This window comes from Bombus vosnesenskii, unplaced genomic scaffold (assembly GCF_011952255.1).
Source record: "Bombus vosnesenskii isolate JDL3184/JDL3185 unplaced genomic scaffold, Bvos_JDL3184-5_v1.1 scf7180000013293, whole genome shotgun sequence".
Classification (NCBI taxonomy): domain Eukaryota; kingdom Metazoa; phylum Arthropoda; class Insecta; order Hymenoptera; family Apidae; genus Bombus; species Bombus vosnesenskii.
The window spans coordinates 3,178,775-3,194,333 of NW_022882944.1; the positions used below are offsets into that span (position 1 = coordinate 3,178,775).

Sequence of the window (15,559 nt, forward strand, 5' to 3'; positions counted from 1 at the left end):
TTTCTCCATAAAAGCCATTCAAAATCACCCGAAAACGCTCATCCATCAGTCCTTCAATCTCGCTGTACACGCATTTATATCGGATTCGTCATACAATATAGAAAAACTACTTCCGCGTGTCTACCCAGTGGAAATATCGCGAATTGCTCTGACGCCACCAGCAATCATCGCTTGACACTATACTGAAACGCAACGCACTGGTCTGCGACGTGAATCGAACGAGAACCAGCTATTAAGATTATTACGCGGGTCGTCGTTCAAATTGCCAACGATGTCCGACGCATGATTTAGTTAGCCGGCTCGGTGAAGCGAACAGTGAGCAAAGTGCAACGACCACCACCACCACCGAAAATGCTCGACGATGTACAGTGGCAGATGAAAATATTCCATCACTTAGAGAAAATTTTTACGAATGTGTATACTGTCGTGGCAATAATAGACAAATTTGAAGATCTATGGTGCAAGAATTACAAAACGCTTATTGTAAATCATGAAAAAATTAGCGAAAAATTGGTACACAAAATGAAAAGAATACCAAGACGAGAATAATTGAATTATTTTTCAAATTTGAAAAAAAATGTTCCTCGTTCTATTCTACTACGTGATTCTTCTATTTATCATTTTTTCAAGTAGCCATATCAAGAAATACCACTGCGCGTCTTCTCATTCTACTTTATCCAATAGAACGATATAACACTTGCTAGTCGTATCATAATCGCTGAAACATCCTGTGCACGTACGGAACCAAACCAAACACAGGACCAGTTAAACGATAAAAAGAGAAAGACGTAACCACTGCACAAAGCTCAGTCTCCAGCACTAAACGAATGATCCCCGAGTGGCGCGCGTCCCCTATTAGAATCTAATATGGCAAAGTGAACGGCCAAGCGTTTGCGAGTTAAAGAGCGTGACACCCCAATGCTCGTAGGCGTATCAGCGCGTGTATCACGTTTAACAAGCTAGAGAGCTAAAGATGAGAGAGAGAGAGAGAGAGGTATACACACACACACACTCACACCAAAACGAGACACTATACCACGATTATAGTAACAAGTTGAAGTCCACGTCCGATGGAGCGCACAGTAGTCGCACGAAACTGACGGTGGTGGGGATGTGGTGGGGATAAAACGCGCAATGATCTCGGCGCGCATCGAAATGGAGGGGATAGCGAGGCGCTGTAACCGGAGTGGAGGGGGGATGGGGATAAATAGCGCGCGCTCGAGGGTAGGACCGCACGGAAGGAACGAGGGCTTAGATGGTGTTTACGCAGTGGTGGTGGTAGTAAAGTGGCGGCAGGCACCCCTGTGTCCCGATAGAAACGACAAGAGAGGACGGGCTGCTGGGTTGGTAGGCTGCAGCAGCACCACCGGGGGAGGGGTGGAGTTGTTTACGGCGGAGTAATCTGCTCGTCGACGGATACCAATATCGATGACGTCAATTAGTACGAGCGAAAGCCTCCTACCCGCTTTTCCTCCACCATGTATCATCATGGTGGTGTATGTATGTACGGCGCGGCATGGCACGGCGTGATAAATCACGGCAGCAGGCGGCGTTCCCTTCATTCACCTCCCACAGCTCGTACCCTCGAAATTGGCCCACATGTACTTGACTCCATAATGCTCGATTCCACGAGCTTGTGCCTTCTCGCTCTCTCCCTCTCTCTTTCCTGTTTCTATATATGCGTGTATATGGTCTCTTGTTCTACCATGTTCGTCGCCTTCGTCGATAAGAGGCTGAGACTTTATTTCGAGAATAGAACGGTCGGCTCGCTGCATTAGTTCCTGGAAAGGTAGTTTCCTAGGGGTTCTTTTGTAGCTTGGCGACGTTGTGATGGGGAAACTGGTCTTCCGGTTACGCTTCACATCGCGTGTAATTGCTCGGCTAGAGGATATTTCTTTTCGTGCTACTTTCGAATAACGTCGAATAACGTTTCGTCACGGTATGGTCAGGTGATCGTCCGGTGAGTGAGCTCGGTTTATTTGGAAAACGTCGGAGAAGTTGAAAACGCAACACTGTACTTTAATTAGCTGAAGGATAAACGTATTTCTCGTCGATAAAGCTGCTCACAAATTTTAATGCAAAATTTTAATTAGGATGTTATACAAAAATATATATGTTTCTATTCTTAGTTACAATAATTATAATATTTAAAAATCTTGATCATTCTTCTTATATATTATACCTACAAAACTAACCGGTATCTTCTAACCTCTCCCTCCCACCAAAGAAGAAGGAAAACATCGAAAAGCTGTAAAAAAGAAGAATCGTATCATGTCTGAAAATTGAATCACCAACATCAACGATTCCTTGGCTACGCATCTCGTTGACGAATATCGAATACGAAACACGGATTCTTTTTTGAGACGATCTTTTCACGGTCATAAACGGCTGTGTTCAATTTTCCGCTAACGCCGCGTCAGTCGAAAGAAAAGAAAAAAATAAAAAGAAGAGGAAGAAGAGAGAGAGAGAGAGAAAGAGTTTGGTTAGGATAAAGGGCGAGGCTAAAAATCCATGCTGATCAAAATCGGGCTTCTATGAAGGGGAGACGAGACTAATCCTGTAACGCCCTCGAGTGTTTCCTTGATCAAATTTGATGAATGTATCTGTATCACTGTACACACGTATTAATATTCCCCTACCCCCATAATTCATTCGAGCTGCAGAGATCAGTGCTCCGCTTAGGAAACAAAGGAGGACACGGGATCGCAGATGTGATCAATAAGATTTTCACTGATCCGACTACTTCTGAACGAACCGGGGATTATTTAATTGACTTTCGGACCTTCTTCCCTTGCTTTGAGCACGGTAGGCGTCCGAGCGAATAGAAGCAAATAGAATACCATGTACAGGTCTTGTTAAATTGAGATTGTTCTGGTGAATGAAGATTAAGAAAAGTTGAACTTTCTGCTACGGTATGTCGAGAATTTACATTTAAATATTAACTTTCTTCCATTACAAATATGTACACATTTACATGTGAAGATTACAGGAGAGAAATATGATAATTCGTATCCTGTTTTCTATAAGAAAGTTCCATAATGTATAGCTAAACTGTTCTTTCATTTCGTTTTACGTAATTTAGGGATTAAATATGCGCTCTTCTTAGCTACCCATTCTTGAATATTTCAAGAATATCGACTGTTATGGACTACGGATGTTTCCGCAATCTTTCCTCTTTACGAACATCTTTAAGAAAATAATTAAGAAACTAACGTCCATATACGATATGGGCGTACGTGTACGTCTACCATACTGGAGAGAACAATAGCAAAAAGCCATTCGAATTTCATTCGTGCTTCTTATACGATTAAAATACCTCTCGCTATATCAAAGTATCCACAACAGTATCTTACTAACGATACTACAAATGTATTTAATCTATCTATTTAAAGAAAGAATTGTACGTGAACGAACATCGCATCATGACTGCCTCGAATATCAAAACTAAAACTTAACATTTCAACACCATGTCGCATTTTAATTTTAATGAAGAAAGAAATGCCTAGAGCAAGGAGAAGATCCAGGGCAGCAAAAAGGGGAGAAACCCAGTGAGAGACATCATTCACCGGCATTATCGATATTCATCGACGAAATCAAGACACGGTGCGAGCTTAAACTCGATTTCAGCTCGGTCATTTTTTGGCGAACATCGAGAAAGGAAGAAAAGGGAACGACAAAGAGGAAGGGAGGGGGCCGTAAAGCTCGGCCGTTTCCCAGTTGCCGTCGGTCGCGAAATTTGATTCCGAAATAAAAATAGAATATTGGGGATAACGCGAATCGGTGAAGCCATTTGATCTTCGAGTGAGGCGAAATGGTCGGCCGGGGTGGGTTACGGGGACGGGCGAGGAAACATATCGATATGGGGAAGCGGTACGAGAACGGAATACAGAGGAGCGCATTATCGCCAAAAGCCAACTACCCTCTGCCATTCTCGCGGATCGCATTACTTATTATTTGAAGAAACATTCTGCTCCAAGCACTTTGTAATATTACGAGAAATTACTTTGGACCGATTGATCTCGACAGATTCCGATCCTCGCGAACCTTCGCGATCCTCAAAGTAATTTTGATCCGCTCTTTTAAACGAAGTGAAATTGATTCGTACGATTTGAAGCTCTCACGATGATCATTAGAATGTTATACAGCGCTGATCTTCAACAGTAGGATATATCATGTGCCGTGAAAAATTCTGTCATTTCTTTTCCACTTTGGCGTTACGCAAACGCTAAAACTACCTGTAACTGCAGACAATCGGATCGTGTTTACGACTGTTCGTTTTCGATGCATTGAAAAGCCGACGGATATTCATCGTCGACTTTGCTAGGTGTACGAAGAACATACCATGAGTGATTCAATGGTAAGAAGATGGGTTAGAGGCTTTAATGACGGTCGTGAAAATGTGCATGACGATCGAACGAAGCGGCGGACCGTCTGTGGTCAACGACGATTTGCTGCACGCGGTCGAAGAAAAAGAACAGGCGATTCACAATTTCGTCAACTTTCCATTCATTTTCCACGAATTTCACGGTCGTGTCTCCGCGAAATTGTGTCACACCGTCTAGAATTTCGGAAGTTATACTGTCTGGAATTCCGGAAGTTATACCGTTTGGAATTTCGAAAGTTATGGTCACGCTGGCTGCAATTCTGGGCGACGTCGTTCTATGAAACGGGGATACAAAAACTAGTATTTCGTTATGACAACTATCATAATAACGATAAAAAGGACGTAAAAGACTAGTTTAAGGTATATACGCTACGATAAATATCAAAGATTTTAGGAATAAATTCAACTTCTATAATACGAAGGAACTCGTATAATACGAAGGAAATAACGGACTTGTTATTTAGAAAATGAAAGCCGTGAAAAGCGTGCAATTTGCACTAAACATTAGCTAGTGTTCTAATACTTATAACCAACTAGTGTATTTGTGGTTCTATCGTGTTTCCAAAGTACCTTGGATTTTGCTGCCTGAAAGAACCTGAAACAGTTTCAGATCTCTCCTGAAGGAGTGAACTGGAAATCCGAAGAACCACAAATTTTATGTCCCAACGATTCTTAATTCTTTGTAATCCTACATCGATTTGAAGGCTCGATTTGTTATTTTATTGCTCATTTTTTTTATTTTTATTTATTGGAAAGAATTTATTACCAGAAATATCGAGGTGGTTTTTCTTGTACTTTATTCCTACTTTCTTCTGAGATTTTGTTTTAGAGTCTTCATACAGAATATTGGAAGATATTTTTGATTTCTGCACTATTATAATAATCGTATACCATATGAAACAATGATGAGCGAATGACGATGAGAATATACCACGTTGAAAAGGTGAAAGCAAAGTTGTCATGCAATTAACTACGCCATAACGAGAAGCAGATGAAAGAAAGGACTCACCGACAGTTGTCTTCGTTACTGGTAGTCGATCTTCAACCGAAGGTGATGAACAAGCTGCAAATGGTTATGCATTTTTTAGGAAATTTCAAGCAACATTTTTACACATAATACGTATAATTAAGTGTATGTACAACGTCCAAAGCAAATGTTACTCGCTATAGTATTCAACTTTCTATCTGCATAGTGGGACGTTTTTCACCGATAATTATAAGTAATTTTTTCCATTCATCCCATTTCTTTGTTCAAATTGTACTCTGCTTAAAAAAGTCAAGTTAAATATGCAGCGGTAGAAACGTATTCCAGAAACTTGGAAGAATATTTAATAATTTTTAGGATTCTTTTAAAACGCAGAAACCTAACGGAAACTGCGTGGACTCAAAACGACCCACTATGCAGACGACGTGAGTAAAAATAACGTTACAGACCTAAGGTCGATGGTTAATAGACGATACAAATTTGCGATTTATGTTTCGTTTCATCAGCTTCGTTCGTAAAAAATATCAAATTGCGCATAAAAATTCGCAGTCTGGCGATAATCGATCCACGATTCATCTCTCAGCAGGTTCATGACTTGGTTTTGCCGCGAATGCGCGAACGGCCTTAAAAATTTATCGACGTGTCAATGAGACGGTACCATTTGAATGATAAGCGGGCTCAATGAGGTGGAAATTGTCCAGAGTGAATGTCACACACGACTTTCCACGCATCATTAAGCATCCACCCTGACTGAATTTCGTTTTTCCATCCTTAACGCTAGCTTCCACCGGTGAAAGCCGCGAATTTCACTCGGCGCCCTTTCGAGACCATTTTGTTTCGAGCGTACAGGGTGTTTTAATCCTACTACGGTCTTTTGAAATTTTGTTTCAACCTTGCTCTTCGAAAGTTTCAACGAATTTCGACGGAGTTCCACAAAGAAATTTGCAATGTTTGAAAGAGAAAAGCTCGAATATAAAACTGAAATAAATGCCAAGTATTCGCAACGATTTTCTCGTATCATCTTTTAATTTGCGATATTCTTTAACGATAGAGAACAACGTGCGAATTGAAAATGACACGCAGGGAACGTAGCAGTTTACTATTTTTAATTTGTCACTCATTACAAGTAAAAGGTTTCAAATTAAACACGTAATAGATAATAAGATTTCTCACCTAAATCATTATTCTAGACATGGAAGTGTTATTATCGATTTTTATTATTTACCATCTTCTACGAACGACAATCTCATTTTACTTTCAAATAAAAAAAAAAAATACCATTGACCGGCGCAATTAATAAGACAAATGGATAAATTAAAAAAGATCAACGACCGAAGTACTGTTATTGCTGTTATCGAACATCGTTATTAACAAACTAAATACGAGATCCTGTTGATACGGTATTTAGCAACAAATAAAAAATGAAATTGGATATTTGGGAGGATAACGAGGGTGATTTTGCGGACGTTATAGATCGGCAACGTATGATCGGCGTTTAGCCAGCCGTGGTCGACCGCATTCGATATATAAACACTCTCATTTGGTAATATATCTCATTAAGGCCTCATTGATCCACCGTGACGATAAATTTATCCGGCAGTTTAGAATGATATGCGAACCAATCTCTCGGTGTGGCGCACGCCGATAAAAAGCCGCGCTGTAGTTGGTTTATTACGCTGGATTCGATTGCGACCGGATCAATTTATAGAAAAGTGAATCGAATGAAGAGCCGAGTCTCCATTGTTCCGCGATAATTGTTCATCGAGCGGAAAATCAATTGAAAATTTTTATTCCTCCGTGAGAAATTTAAGGGCGCGATAATGCACAAAGTGTGTATAATATGCGTGTATATAATAATAAGAAATCCGAAATTTAATGTGATACTCTTTACATTATCAGTTATATCTAGTACGTAATACGATTGTGTACCTAAGTTCCACTGTTTCAATTGCATCTACAAAAATATGAATTTGCATTGGTAATTGAATTTACGTAAAAATATAAATATCCGCAGTCTAAAAGTAGTAAGGTCTAAGAACAGTCCATGTAGTATCATTTGATTGCGTATATTTTTTAACGCTATAAGTAGATAAGTACATGTACTTTTCAGCCCTGCCAAGTTCTTTGAGTGATTTTCGAACGAATTACATTTATCGTTGACAAACTTCTCAAGTTCGAGTAAAATGTAATGGAATTGATGATGTTCCAATTTTATATTAAACATTTTCTTAGGATATCAAAAAGATATTTTTATTATGTTGGAACGAGAGTGAAATTGAGGGATGAACATTTCAAGAATACAAGTTTAGGATTAAAATTATGCTAATTATATGGGAGATAAAAATAAAAGATTTCGACTATAATGAAATGTCGTAGAATAAAAGTTATATGCTTAACATGAACAGCGTCAAAGTGTTATTCAAATTGTGTTGAAATTATAAATCATTTAATAAATATCATTATCGAAAGATATTACTAATAAATAGATATTATATCAATAAATATTATTATTGGAGAAAAGCTATTATTCGAAGAACGTTTAGGATTATCGACAAATGGAATGGTAAGAGTGGACGCAGCAAAGTGGAATAACAGGAAAGAAGGGAACAAGGAAAAGTCGACGAGGGTGACATGTTGGAACGTCTGACAGGGTGGAAAATTCGAGCCGAAAAGGAAGTCGTGAAACGATCATGATTTTTTGTCATGGGAATGGAATGAATATAGAATATAACACGAATGGGAAAATCATATAGACACACGTTTTCAGCAACTACGTCCCACTAATTGTAATTCGTGGGCCGACCGTGTGTTACACAGCTATTACTCTACATCGCTAAATCGCAATGCATTAAAACATTGTATCAAAAGCAAATCATCGTTTTAAAATATGTTTGTTTCCATGCGAATCGAATCAATTATTTCAGAAGTATTAAATTTCGAATTAAGAAATGATCCAGTAGCACGTTGAAACGACAGAATCCTTGCGTGACGATCGAGGAACATAAAAAGAGAGGAACGAAAGACAATGATTCTGTGATGAAAATAAAATAAGACAAAAGATGTGCACTTTTATAACATTCCCGGTCTTGTTATCGGAATTTAATAAATTCGAGTTGTACGTATAATTATACGTATAAATTATACATACATATGTATATATATGCATATATAATTCATATGTACAATTATATGTACACAATCTAATTCGTTTACCATTTCCATCTATATGTATGTATAATTTATATGTATAATTATATATATATATAATTTATATGTACAATTAAGTGTACACAATTTAATTTCCACTTATATGTATGTATAATTGATATGTATCAATTCCACTTAACATCTCCTTTTAAAAATGCACCTATGCTTTAACTATGACGACTACGATGTAAAAAGCAAGCCCAAACGATGCGAAAAGCATCTTGCATGCACACCAAACACAGTCGACGAAAAATCTCGAGAAAGCCCACTTTGGGTGAAATTGACCCTCCACCATGATCCAGCTTGTTCTACACTCTGGTAATCGGTTAGTAGCCGCGTGTCTATGCAAATTCTCCGGCTTCGAAATCGCGGCTATCAAGATGTGAGTCACGCCTGTAATCTTTCGCATAGTAAATTATCCGCCAATATCAACGAGATCAGATACTGGCCGGTATTATCTGTTACGATTGGAGGATGAGGGGAGGATCCGAGAGGGACAGAGAGACGCCGAGCAGAGGGTGCGACAGAGTCGCGTGGACGACATTGTGGAAAGAGAAAATCAGGAGGAAAGGGAATAACGGGGAAAGAGAGAAAGGGAGAGAAGAAGAGAGAAAGAGATGGACAGTGGAACCCCGACGGTGTAAGGGCTTTGCGCAGTTATAAATGCGGTTTTGTATCTAGCTTTACAGGACAAAGTAATGGGCTTAGATAATCCTGATTTAATAAATCGAACAGTTGCGGAGGGAGCGTTTACAACGCGTGACTAACGCGTTCAAAAACAAGATGAATGACGCGCCACGTCGAAGTGCCGCCGCCTGCTCGCATTTACATTTCGCCACTGTATCTCCGAAGCGGGAGAACAAAAAAAAATTGCCCGGAAAATGCGAATCCAAAATTGCGTGGGATTTGTCGAAATGGCCAGTCGTTGATTCCACTTCTTTTTCTTCTTTTTTTATTTGTTTTTTTTTTTTTTTTTGTTCTTTTTTCGGGGCTGAATCTTAGGGTAAGCAGGGAGAATACGATGGTTTTCTGTTGATGGGGTAAATAAGTTTGGATTAGCTGAGAATATTCTGACAATTTAACCGAAAATATTTCTTATTTAATATACACGTTGAGGGAATATTTTATCCCATACAGCGTAATGGTATTAATTTAGAGAAAGATAGTAAAACCTACATATTTCACGGGAATTATGAGAGTAAAACGTTTCGATTTATTGCTAGTGAAAATAGGCTATTTCAAGAATTTGTTGATTCAAATATCCTTGCTTGTTTATGTTATTTTCACATCCTTGATAATACGTATTACAGTATTCTGTTATCGGTTGATCTTTCTTACGTTAAGGTTTTAGATTTAGGTAAAAGAAATCTTTAGATAAGGCGTGCAATTTTTTAATCCCTTTAAAGATCCATTCCTTGCAAGAAGATATTCTTCTTTTAAATATCGTATATTTTTTTTTAATTTTCTTATTTCCTTCTTGTAAATGGAGATAAAACGATAATCACTGTAATAACGTAACTGGAGCTTGAACGCGTGATGTGATATTTTGACGAACGTGGCCGTGTTCCACTGGCTGTTCTAACATTAACGTTCAATTTGAGGGCAATGTAAACTGCAGAGAGATTTTAATGGCTTATTATCGGTTACTTGCGTCACGTTTTGGCCCCATTACGGTCTATTAAATTAGAGGTAATTCCTGGTTAAACAGTACGCCGCCATAATGTTAGCCGAAAATCAATTCTTACACCCTGTTGGGACGATTTTCGCTCTGTATAAGAACAATTCATCAGTAACTCAAATTATTTCATAGTCATTTACATACCAAGTCACATAACATCTTTTTAAAAATCTACAACCTAGACGTACACGTATACTAACACGGGAGCCGATTGGAGTAAAAACAGAATATTTAAGAATATTTTACCCTATTACTATTATTATTATTATTAGTGTTTATTATTAATATTATTGTATTGTCATTATTAATAATAGTCTCTTACGGTAAATCTATTTTTTATTTTATTTTTCTCGTTTTAAGGAAATAAAAAGGATTGTACTAAAATTTTTAATAAATCTTCCTAATATTTTTTCCCCTTATTTCTTAATTCTAATCTATGATTCTTAATTCTGTTGCATTAGTACTATTACTGTCATTCTATTGCTATTCTACTCTTTGATTCTATAACTCTATCTTGCGAAAGGAATAGAAAATACAAAAAAAAAATATCAATTTCAAATATACGATATCAATATCAAATAAACAGATACGATTACATAAGAAGTACAATTATGCTGTATAGAGAGGTGAATTTTAGAAAACTGAATGAAACTAAACTAAATTAGAATTCAATAAAATTCACCGCGCAAACCGACATAAAATTTCTAAGATTCGCCTTTCCAACAAAAGTATCGTTCTCTGTTCGCAAACCAAAAATATCTATCCTTCGCGAATACTTGCACAGAAATATCCGTTAATAAAGATATGTATACAGGACGACGATGATAAAATTCAAAAAATCTGTTGCCGAACGATAAACTGGAATCTTCGAAACGGTACAATGATCGAGCAAACGTGAAATGAAAATCGAGTTTCCGGATGGGAGATAGGATTTTCAATCGGAGCAGTTGGCAACGGCCAAAAGTCGGTTTCTTCGCGGGCTCGTAATAAAAATTTATCCTTTGCCATCCCGGTTCCCGCTTATCTTTTTTATTCCGCTCCCTTCGCTTTTATCGGCGGTGATAAAACGTTCGATCGATGGGCCGATCAACATATCGCGATCGGAAATCGCACGGACGAATTATTAAGTAAGGACGTCTAGAAACGTTTCTTATCGCCGAGCGAACTGTTTCATCGTTTCTTATTTGGTTATCATACAGGGTGAGTCGATGAAGATTACCACCGACAATAATTCGTTATCCATTGACTGCATCAAAAAATATATGAAATAAAATTTTCTATATTCGAGACAGCTCAACGGATGAATATATTCTGACTAATTGATGCCTAGCATTGACCTATCAGCGTGACCTTGAGCTTTTTAAACAGCGTCACATATCGTTTCCGTCGTAGCCGTAAAAAATACGAATCCAACGACATGCGATAAACCTCTCATTGAAACTCAACCTTGAAACTCAAAATGAAACGAAAATTTGTAAGAGGCTTGTTACGGCCTTAGAACTCGTGCAGAAATTGCTGGGCGCAAGATGCAGCCATTCTTTGCAAATCTCCGTATACACGCGAACCGAAACTCTGCCATTAGCTAAGCTCGGTAGAGCAAAACTATGACCAAGACGCACTGTGGACGAGCGACTATTGTCCACGCGATATCGCTACGATCGTACACGTCTGTACTCTTTGTTCTTAGCTCGTAAAAACACACAAAGATGTATAATCGTAGCGATATCGCGCGGACCACAGTGTCCGCATCGGACCCGAGTATTATCTGTGCGAACAGTAGCACGCGAATTAAGAACGATCCACCTGTACGAAAAAAGCCTGTTCAGAGGTTGAAGGCGACTCAAGGTGGTCCCTTCGTACATCTATAAAGCTGGAAATACGCGGCAGGAGTCCCGTGTCCCCGCAACAATGTATTTAATTAACGTAACGGGCGCCAGGGGAGCGGCGGGACTCGAGCGTAGCGATTGCACCCACAAACCACCCTCTATCCATAGCGGCGAGCGCCGCGTGACCCCAACTAAACTCCACCCCCGTGGCGGCCCCTCTTTCCTCACCAATCCGCAGGCTTGTTCAATGGCCGCCAAGTCGAGAGCTTAAATTAAAGATATAAGCGTGGCGTCGCTTGGCTTGGTGGTAGTAGTGGTGGTGGTGGTGGTGGTGGTGGTGGTGGTAGTGGTGGTGATGGTGGTGTGCAACGCGCAGCACTTGCCGTGTAGGCGGTAAACGAATTAAAAAGTAAACGGCCAGCCGTAAAAGTTAATAGCTGTTCGGATGAAAATTAAAACACTCGAGGAATTAAGATAACGGAGAGAAAGGAAGCCAGACAATCTGGGCGAGATTGACTGCAGCCCGAGAGCTGGAACCTGGCACGAGCGTAAAACGTCAATCCCTCTCTTTAAATAGGAACATCCCACCCGTAAGCGCACCTCTTTCTTTTCCTTCGAACCCTTCGCGAGGCTGCACGGTGCGACGTGCAGGATAGACGAAGATAGGAATAACCTTGTTAAAAATAACGTTGTTCGATTTTGATCTCATTACTCGGTGATATCATCGGTATGAAAGTAATACAAATGTAAACGATAACTCGCGGGAAAATCGACAGAGCATTAGTAGAAATCCGTTGTACATCAAAAAAGTCTAATCGCTTGAAAATTACCAAGCTCGTTACTATACGTTCTTGTCTGTTAATTCCTGTTAAATAATAATTGTTACACCGTAAATGCGAAGAATTTGAGCAAAGATACGTATGCTTCTAATTTCCAATTTGAAAATTTCTTTCTTCCTTTCAACAGCGATTTAAAAAAAGGGGAACGGTTCGAACGATCCTGCAAGTTTTTATTCCGCGTCAGAAAGGTATTGCATCGCATCGCTGTAGGATTTTGTCCTGCTAAAAACTGCTATGCTAGATGTTTTTCATTTTTTAACGAGGTCCATTCGTAATCATCACTTGCTTGAGAAGTGGATTTCTGACCATATTTATCTCAAAAAAGGCTTTAAAAGTTACAGGAAAACTGTGTCATTCGTTAAACGCCAGCACAATGTCCGCTGAAACGTAGGATAAGTGCTGTTATTAAGACGCTATTTATTTAAACGTCATCATGCGCGGTTAGACGAGAAAGAAATATTTAAGACCGATATTTCAACCGACCCAGGAACCAGAGAAGATACTATCAAAGATTCGATAAGCAAACATTTACCTACGTCGGGTTTCCTGATATCGAGTTTTAGGGAAACTGCACATTACAAGCATTTTTTTATCTTTGTACCGAATAATAGTTCAAATGCCACACCGTGGAATGGCTGGGTTGACTTGCAGGAAATGGAAGGTGTTGTCGCATGTTGATAGAAAGGAGGATTTTTAGAAAAGGGGAGTCTTGTGGGTTTCTCTGGGTTTTGAGCAATAGTAGATTCGTAGATGATTGCACTTAACACTGTCGCAAAGGACGCAACTCTGAGGAACCTCAGAGCCCTGAAGGAGGCAGCTGCAATGCTGGCGAAACGTGATGAAGAATTTCCTTCTGGACACGGCTTACGCGCAAAAGCCTCGAACAGTGTGACAATCCAGGCCGTGAGAACCTTAAGATGAAGCCTCTCAGTTGGTAGATGGCTGTTTTCAGAAGATGGATAGAGTTTGAAATCTTCAGTCTTTCCAAACCTACGTTTGATGATGGTGAGTGTTAGAGAATGTTGATGGATGGACAAATTTTTTAATTGGAAATCTTTTAATTCTTTTTCGATTTTTCTGGATTATATCGATAGATCGTGGTTTTTTAGGAGGTTGATAAGGTTCAAAAGTATATCTTCCGAAGGTATAAGAGGTGAAGAATATCGATGGAAAGTCGGATTCCTGGTCGATAGGTTTCTTTCTTGGTTTTCTGTGAGTCTTGGCGAATAGTAGCGGTGAATAGTATTCGTTGATGGTAATCTTAGCCAGTTAGTTGTTTTCGACGAGTATACTCGTCACGCTTAAACAGTAGTTACAATTTGCTGTTTAAGTTGGAATTTAGTAATTGCAATAAATTGCAGTAATAAAATTAAGAAATAAAACGCGTTGTCTTAGGTATACGCTTTTCAAACAGATCACTCTGATAGAAATTCTCACTTGGTACTAGTATGTTTGCAAGGTTATGTTTGCAAGTGAAAGAGAACGTTTGTGGAAAAGAAGATATTCGGGTCGAACGCGTGCGTTCCTTTAGACTAAGAGTTGGCTTCACAGAAGCAAAGGTTTAATTACGCAAATGTGAACATATACTATCTACCTATATCACGAAAGAATTAGAAGTACTAAAAGAAATCAAAGTTGCAAATTCAATAATTATAGCACGTTGCTAATTAACTTAAGGGAGAAGAAGAATGCAACAGAGACAAGTTTCCAACGAAAGGGTTCGTTTGTGATTCCAGGTATGGTTCCAGAACAGGAGGACAAAATGGCGGAAAAAGCACGCGGCTGAAATGGCGACGGCGAAGAGGAGGCAAGAAGAGGTCGAGGGCGTCGTCGCCGAGGGTGAGGATGGTTGCAGCGACGCGGAGGCTGAGGGAAACAGCGAGACTGCAGCGAAGAGGCTGAGAAGGGAACTCGAGCAACAATACAGGCATTAAAACACGCGAATAAAGAAACGAAATAAAAGAACGAATCGAAGGACTAGATTCACTAGGTAGATTCGTAAGAGAATGTGAAAGAGTACGTGGCAAAGAGAATTTTAGAAAAGGAACATCAAGACACACCGATCGTTAAACATTCCCCTTTTCTTTATTTCTCATTTTTTCAACGTTCTTCACATTGTCAAAAGAAGCTTTAAGGGAAGTTGACTTCACGAAAGACGAAGATTTTCAACCGGTTCAATAATAATTCTAGCGTTAAAATGTTCTACCAATTGACCTAAAATAATTCAAAGAGTAAGTGGCTCCAAAAGAATTATGGTTTTTTTTTTTCAGTTTAAATTTGTTAGAAAATTGCTATAATAAGAGACGTCCACGTGGTTGTTCTATGGAAAGGGAAAAAAGAAAATGCCTCGAAGCGTTCGTTTCAATGTGTTAAATAGAAGAAAAGAAAATTTGTTAAAATGTCGATATGAACGTGACGCCACCAAGACTGACGAGTTGAAGAAAAATGACTATCCATACGATGATCGAAGAACTTGTCAATTTATGTGAAAAAGAAGATATTCGAAGGCTGACTTCATCTAACTTATAATATTGTGCCGTTAAAACGTGTTAACTTGTACAGAAGCGTTCGAGGAGGATGTATACGACTTTCTATATAGATATGAATTTATTATATAATTGATGTTATCAATTAATGTAA

At 39.0% G+C, this 15,559-nt stretch overlaps 1 protein-coding gene across 1 annotated transcript in view; it reads left to right on the forward strand.

Moving 5' to 3' along the window:
- Positions 1-15,092, forward strand: part of LOC117232804 (homeobox protein Nkx-6.2-like) — a 46,762-nt gene extending 31,670 nt beyond the window's left edge. The window contains exon 4 of the mRNA XM_033492465.1: positions 14,656-15,092. Within this exon, the coding sequence (XP_033348356.1) occupies positions 14,656-14,853 (198 nt within the window). The 3' untranslated portion in view covers positions 14,854-15,092. The remainder of the gene's footprint in view (positions 1-14,655) is intronic.
- Positions 15,093-15,559: the final 467 nt, after the last annotated feature.